Here is a 7,712-nt window from a genome sequence, read left to right as displayed (position 1 = left end):
GTGTGTGTGTGTGTGTGTGTGTGTAGAAAATATATATATTCTGTATTCGATTTTAATATTCTGTATTCGATTTTAATATTTTAAATGCTTCTCCGTCTACACAGCTTATCATTATTACATTAAGTTTTCTGGTATAGATTGTCTGGCCTCGATGAACCCAGGTATGACCCGCAGTGATGACTCAGTGATTTTGGTATTCGACTGCTGGTCAAAAGGTCTATGGATCTATTCGGGCAGTGCCGGCCGTCTTTTGGTCAATGCGAAATGTGTCTATGTGCTGTGCGGTATAAACAAGCTCACGTAAGGAACTACCGGTAGTCTAAAGTAAATTGGAGCCCTCCAATAATGTTTCACTCATAACCAAAGTGTCTCATCGGGAGTCTAAGCATTTGCAGTCTTTAGAACACACTTTTACACAATATGATGTTTAGTTAGCGCGAATTCTGAGACGGCAAGACCTCCAGATTACTCCCAGGGAGATAGCTACTTATAACAACATTTGATGCTGCTTTATTATAACTTCATAAACAGTTCGTCATTCAACTGGCTGTAATGTTCACGAAACAGTGCCTCTATGAGAAAAGCATCATTTCATACGTTCACCGTAACCTACGCTCAAAGATTTTTTATCTCGCTAAGTTAAACTTAGTACACTCCTCCGGACTACTGCTTAGATCAACGATAGGTTTCCTTCAAAGTACGCTTAACCTGCGTAAAAGGGAGGTGGCGCATAGTTCTTTTTTCGGAACTGAACGAGCGTCTATTTTGCGTCCGAAGCTTCTTTCCTAAATAGCTGCGGATAAATCGGAAGGAAAGCCTCTTTCTAAAGTGCTTCGCGATTCCGGTTAGACCCTACTATTTCTCGGGAAAGTGGTCTCGTTGCGAACCCGGGAAAGCATAAGGAGACAACTGTAACGCGTGCCACCACGTAGCGATAATGCGCGCATTTCTGCTCCGTGAGTGCCCGTTTCTTTTGATTTTACCGACTGTAGTTCGGCGAACCCAATCTGTTACTGGTTTTTCTCCTCCAGAAAAGGCTGGTCCTGTAACGTATATAAACTGGGCGCCACAAAGCCTTTACCATTCTCTCACGCAGTACTGTGTGCAGGAAGACCGAAGATGCACGCTGTGGTAAGAGAACTGGCGGCCTGAAGTGTCACTTTCATTTTTAATTGAATTTGATTTGGTATCCCGAGGAAACAGTCAACTAGGAAAATAATTCATTTTAAGTGTGGCAAAATAACTCTTCTAGTAGCTCGTGTGTTTTTTTTTAGTTTGCACCGTTGACACAAGTGATTGCCATTTCCTGATGCCTCTTCTTCTTAATTTGATCCTCTTGAGGTCGAATGGCTGATGGCATTTTGCACATATCCCCATAATGCCTGCCTTGTCCTTTTACAAGTGTGTTCGTAGATTTTAACACGTTGTTGGCATACCTCCGGCTGGCTTCGCTATCAGCCTTTTATATGCCTATTAGGTGGAAATTAATTGGACAGTTGCACCACAGGAGGTAGAGTAATTTTTTATAACCATGTGAAGCCAGAGGAACATGACCTTGAGACGAAACGACGACTAAGCTTAATCTACCAAAAACACTGACCCCTCTCAGGCGTTCGCGATTCCCTGACATGCCAGGTAAACAAACTCGTTCCTCTTACCTGAACTTCGTGTGAGTTGTAGGAGGTGTTTAGGCGTCAGTATCTCCTACATGTCAGTATCTACTACAGAAACCTCAGCCATGATGGGCAGCCAGAGAGAAATCAGAGTCGGGCTTACACGCAGCTGAGTCCTTGCGCGCCTCAAGCTGCTCTGCTTCCTCTACGCTCGCCGCAGCGAAGCAAAGCAATACTATTGTCTGCATATCCACATCATGTATTTGTGGGCTGGACTGAGAACTTAAAATGGCGAAATTCATTAACCACTGACCGGCTTACGAAATTGCTCAGTTTAGTTTCCCTGGTCAAGAATCAGCATGCATCATTCGGAAGATATACACACAAAGCGGAACTGTAGGACAATAAAGGAATATGAAGCGAATAAAAAGGAAAATAAGTTCATCGTCACCGCCGCGTGGTAAAATTCAACGATTTATAATAGAAAGCGAGGTCATGGAAGTGGTCAGCGAAATGCATCAATCTAGACCAAGGAAGAAGGAGTCACCGCAGGTCTACATATAGGAAGTGAAATTATGAGCTCAGTAACAAATAAATCGAAGGCCTTTCGAAGAGGTACTCTGAGGCACCTAAAAACATGAAATTACAGAATTGCACGCCGGTAATGATATAGACGATAGGAAAAGGTCTTTAAAAAATTGAGGGCAGATATATGCTCTAGTGAATAGAAAACGAGAGTTCAGGCGTCGGAAAAAAAAATGTGTAAAAGAACATGCATAAGGAAGCCATATTGTGCGTGAAATTAAGAAGAATGCACAAAATGGGTGCGAGCGAATATAGCAGACTGTTCTTGAGGGTAATGAATTTCACTCGCAGATTTGCATAAAAGGGCCAGCGGACGGTGGAATGTCACATCTGGAGCTGAGATAATCAATATTCAGACATTCGGTGACCGTAGGTAACAGTGGTGAAGACCAAGTGACATTCACTGGGGAGGTCTTTGTTGTGGACTTTACATAGCGAGCTTACGATGTTGACGTACAAAAAACTACCTTTCCTTCATCTCTCGCTAGACATCCGGAAACATGGGCAATTTTCTTAATCAGCGCAACCGTAAATTTCGTGCCTTTAAATATTTCCACAACAAATACCTGCGCGACTACTAATTAGGCAGTCCAAAAATGAAAAAAAAATACCATTGAGACGCTTCGCGCTCTACGGACGCGCTCAAGACAGAGCGCGGCCATAATGATGAGGAGCGCGCCTCAGTGGGGAAATTCATAACACGGGTGACTTGGGAAAAGCTTTTCGTGGTATTCTATTCTACTGCTACAGTGTGCATGCTGGCATAATACGCAAGATGGAGAATTCGGCTGCTGCGGCTCTGCTTTAGGAAAGAAACTTTCCTTTCTGCTCTGCATTACGCATGAGGATAGCTAGAGCGCCGAAGAGTGATGAGTCCGTTTAAGAAAAGTTCATTTTCTTCAATATTTCGACCTTGCTTTGTTTTTGCTAACGAGAAATCCCAATAAATTCTAACCCCATGATTCCTTCTCTTCCTTTAGGTCTAAGCAACGAATTCCCTCGAAACGGCTGATGCGCAATTTCCATTTTTTTGTACTGAAAGTGCTTCGTACAGAAAAAAGTGGATGCTCAGAAAATGCTTTAATCTTTTTCTGATAAACGTTGCACAGGTTACACCCCTCGTCCTCCTTCTGGTGCTGACCACTGCCTTCGCTGGTGGGAAGGTTGGCTACGGTGGACTGGGCTATGGAGGCCTAGGGTACGGAGGTCTCGGCTATGGAGGCCTTGGATACGGAGGCCTAGGATATGGAGGGCTAGGTGGCTTCGGCGGCATTGGCGGCTTGGGTGGTGTTGGCGGCGCTGGCATCGGCAGCAGTGTCGCACTTCTCTCAGGCGGACCTGGATTTGCGAAGGCTGTGGCAGGTCCTGCTTTCGTTGTCAGGACGGTGCATCATGTCAACAAGGTCAGCGGCGGAGGAGCGCTCCTTGCCCACTCCGGTCTCGGCGGAGGACTAGGACTCGGCGCCGGATACGGGGGCGGACTGGGCTATGGAGGCGGTCTGGGCTACGGAGGCGGTCTAGGCTACGGTGGCGGCTATGGTGGATACGGTGGTTATGGCTACAAGGGCTGATCGCTGATAATTCAACAGAAACGTCGGGAGGCAAATTTGTAATCCCTAACAACGGAATTATGCAATATCATACAGGCGATGTACAAAGATACCACTGTTGAAATTCTCCATCAAACTCCAGCGACTCCTTCATGGGATTTACGATGTGCGCGCTCCTGGAATTTCTCAACACAATGAAGAGTCATCGTCTTTGCAGCATTGGAAAACTACTATGTTGTTTGTCTTGTTTAAATAGGACCAAAAAACGGCTTGCCACAGTCCTCGTGTGGCAGCAACGGCTAGAGCTCAGGATTTTTTGCCGCTTCGTCTCGAAAATATTCTGCGGCTGCCTGTGATAACTAAAATAAAGTTATTTTATGACCATGATGATCATTGTAGTCTATTGTACGTTAAGGCCGCCCAGTAAACAAATCGCGCTTCAGGAGGCAGTTTTCGCCTTTAGTCCGATCTGGTTCTGCAACCAAGCCACGACATATTCTGCAACCAAACCACAACAGCGTGGAAACGTCCTGTTCCCAGCATCCCAAGTGTGACAAGCAGCAAGCTGCCAATGCAACTATACCTATAGAAGTTCTTGTGTCTCGTTTCTTCGTAGTCGTGTATGTGGGAGTCCGTCGAAAAAAAAATGTTGTGGTTTAACATCTGTTGCACCTGGTTAGAGAGCGAAAGTTGTGGTGTATCGGGCAACTATACGCGGCTTGGCGTCTGAAAACGTTGAGTGCATTCTGAACAGCTTCGTTACTCGCTTAATTGGGACATCTGTAATTTAAACGCTCGTTATTAAGTAATTCAACAACGCCTCAGTACATAAGTCGAAGAAACGTTTCTAAGACATATATGTGCATTCGCTAGACGCGCGCCACCTGCTGAACCATCCGTGTGCATAGAGTGTTGGTGTTTTAGTGGGTGCCGCATGATTGCGCTCCGAGGACACGCCGGGCACAAGAGAAATTTACCGGAAATGTACTTCGCGACTCCTGGAGTCGGGATATGCTAATAATTAAATTATTCGTGCACGCCGCAGTATATATCTCAAATATCCGTTTCTTACACATCTGTGCAATCACTAGACGCATCTTCGTTCACTTCCAAGACTGTAATAAAGAAAAATAAAGATCAGCCGCGGCGGTGTGGAAGTCTCCACGTCTCGCATGCGGTGGCTCGAGTCTTATTCCCACCTACGCCACAATTTTATTTTTAATTATTTGAGGCAGCTTCAAGGCCATATCTGCTCCGGAACATGAATATCAAGGTTTCTACGCGAGTAGTGGTGCAAAAATATCTGGCCCCTATATCCTGGTAGCAACTTGTGAATGCGCTCACAAGCCGCTCATGCGATGCGGTACACGAGGAGGTTCCGCTTGCACCGATCCGTGGTTGAAGAATTCGCGGCGTTGATTATGTGTGTCTAGATTTCGTGAAAATTGCTACTAGGCTGGACTTTGCGGTGACATTTCAGATGGCCTTATGAGAGCTCATTGTAACTTTATTATACACTTAGAGGTGAACAGAATTTTTCATAAGTCGCAATGATAGCCCCAGCACATGAAACGCATTTGAGTCGCTCCTTGATTCTTCCTGGAGAAAATTACCACTGCTTCCTTCTTTCATAAGGCCTGTAGTCATAATGACGCGCTTCAGCCGAAGTACATTACACTGGATATTATATTTGCCCAGCGGGTGACCATACCTACAAACCATTAAAGCGCACCGTCACGAATTCATCGTCATTAATAAAACATCAGTCAAGACAACAGACAAAGATAGCTTCAGCAAACAATTTGCTAATGTCTGCTTCGTACAACAGAAGTTCGTCCATGCATTCGCATGATGTTCTTACCTGGTTACATTTGCTTGTTTGCCGTTTTTTTATCTTCATTTGTTTCCATACTTCGGTGGTCGATGATATTTCCTTGTGTTTTCTCTTTAACGTACGGTCATGCTCTGCGCTTACTTTATGCCCTCCTATTGTTCAGCCCTGCGCTCGGGAGTGTTTTCTGTAATTCTTGATGGTAATAAGGTAGAAACTTGAGCTTGTTGCATCAGATCTACAACCGTCGCTGTAGCGCAACACAAGCCAAGAACACAGAACGAGAGCGCGCGCACCTCAGGACACTGCAAGATGCGGACCCTTATGCCACTAAGAACTCTGATGAAGTGATAGCCTTTGTTCAGTCTGCGAGGAATATTAAGACCGGTTTCTCAATCGATGTTAAGGATCTTTTCTATTCTATTCCACACCAGCCCCTGTTCACCGCGGTGCGGGATTATATAGATAGAAATGGTATCACCGCGTTTCAAAATGCCACTGGTTTGAACGTGGACAACTTCGTGTCATTACTAGAGCTTTACCTGAATGCCACTTTTATTGAATTTAATGATCGTACCTATCTTCAAAAGCAAGGTATTTGCATAGGCTCTTGCGTAGCCCCGGTTCTATCTACTATTTTTTTATCGCAAGTTGACCGCTCTTTGAGTGAAACCTTTGACACAGACCGTATAGCTCACGTCTTCAGATATGTAGATGACTACCTGGTTCTGTTAAAGGAAGGTGATTTTAGTTTTGACGAGGTCGTAGCTGTTGTTTTAGATACGTTTGGAAGGAAAGGCATGAGACTCACCTTTACCCATGAAAAGCCAAGCAGTGATAACCAACTGCAGTTTTTAGATATCACCTTAACATTTCACCCTTCACATGTTTGCTGGCGGTATTGTCCGCGCGCAAAGAAAGATTTGCTACCATTTCATTCCAATCATTCTAAGACGGGCAAAAGGGCTATCGCTTTACAATGTCTTTCGTCTGCATTAACGAAGTCCTGTCACCACGCTGTGCACGCTGGCTTCTTGTCACAGGTCTGGAAAAGGCAGGCTTCCCTGATTCCCTCATTCTTGCTGTGACGCAGTCCTTGGTCGAAAAATTGAAGGGCAGCAAGCAGAGCAATGCGAAAGACCCAACGAAGTGTTCAAGGCCGGAAGTGGCCCCATACGTACACAGAACTTCCCACAACATCAAGAAGGTGGCCAAGAAGTACGGAGTAGAAGTTGTTTTTTCTGCTCCGCGAAAGTTGTCCGGTCTGTGCGCCCGCATAAGAAGAAAAGAAAAACGGCAAGAGTGTGGCGTAAAACACCGTAAGACCCACGTAACCTGCAAAAAAGCAGTTGTGTAGGAGTTCCCGCTCACTTGCGGGAAGGTTTACGTTGGGCAAACTGGACGTTGCCTCAACCAGCGCCTTCTGGAGCACAAGAATTCTTTAAAGAAGACAGGCTCCCATCTCCCGGACCATTGCCAAGAACGCACTAAGAAGACTAAGGTCGCCTGTTTTCCCCGCTTATCGGACTGTAGAGTACTGTTGAGAAGCCGCGATCAGATTGAACGGGAACTGGTGGAAGCCTATTACATCAGAAAAAAAGGAGATAACTGCATCAGTGATTCATCTGTGATACTTCGCCGATCTGAAATGGTTTTCTTAGATAGATTTCTGTAATCGCCTACCTTTGGATTTCTTTTGGTGTTTTCTGGTACCCACGTGCTTGTGATTCCCACAGTGGCGATTGGGTAAGCGAAGGTATATTAACGGTCTACGTCGAATAAAGCCTGTTGATAGTAAGCGCTCGTCCCTGTCTACTTCTATGTCCGCGTCTTTTATTGCGCCCGTGTGTCCTCCTGAAAAGTTATGAACCAACACGCCCAATTACAAGTACTTAAAGTCTTTTCGCCCATTTTTTGCGCATATTTCGCTGGAATTGGTGAAACAATTATAGGCGCAAATTATTCTGACACAAGAATATCGTTGAATTAGGAGTTTGGTCAGGACTTGTTGATTCATTGCTGTGAGCAGATTAAGTCAGCGTGAAGGAACGTGCACACGAACGGGAACGCATGACAAAGGGTGGACAGTTGACTACCAGATCTTTATTGTTTCATAAACCGGCACAATATACG

At 45.1% G+C, this 7,712-nt stretch overlaps 1 protein-coding gene across 1 annotated transcript; it reads left to right on the top strand.

The window, feature by feature from the left end:
- Nucleotides 1-1,101: 1,101 nt before the first annotated feature.
- On the top strand, nt 1,102-3,769 carry LOC149361257 (uncharacterized). The gene is made up of 2 exons (XM_089569486.1): nt 1,102-1,131; nt 3,308-3,769. Exons 1-2 carry the CDS (start codon nt 1,120-1,122, stop codon nt 3,767-3,769), a joined length of 474 nt encoding a protein of 157 aa, XP_089425612.1. The 5' UTR covers nt 1,102-1,119.
- The last annotated feature ends 3,943 nt before the right edge of the window (nt 3,770-7,712 follow it).

Source organism: Amblyomma mixtum, chromosome 2 (assembly GCF_055824585.1).
Source record: "Amblyomma mixtum isolate Tamu chromosome 2, ASM5582458v1, whole genome shotgun sequence".
In the NCBI taxonomy this organism is placed as follows: Eukaryota; Metazoa; Arthropoda; class Arachnida; order Ixodida; family Ixodidae; genus Amblyomma; species Amblyomma mixtum.
This window is presented reverse-complemented; position numbering and strand designations above follow the sequence as displayed.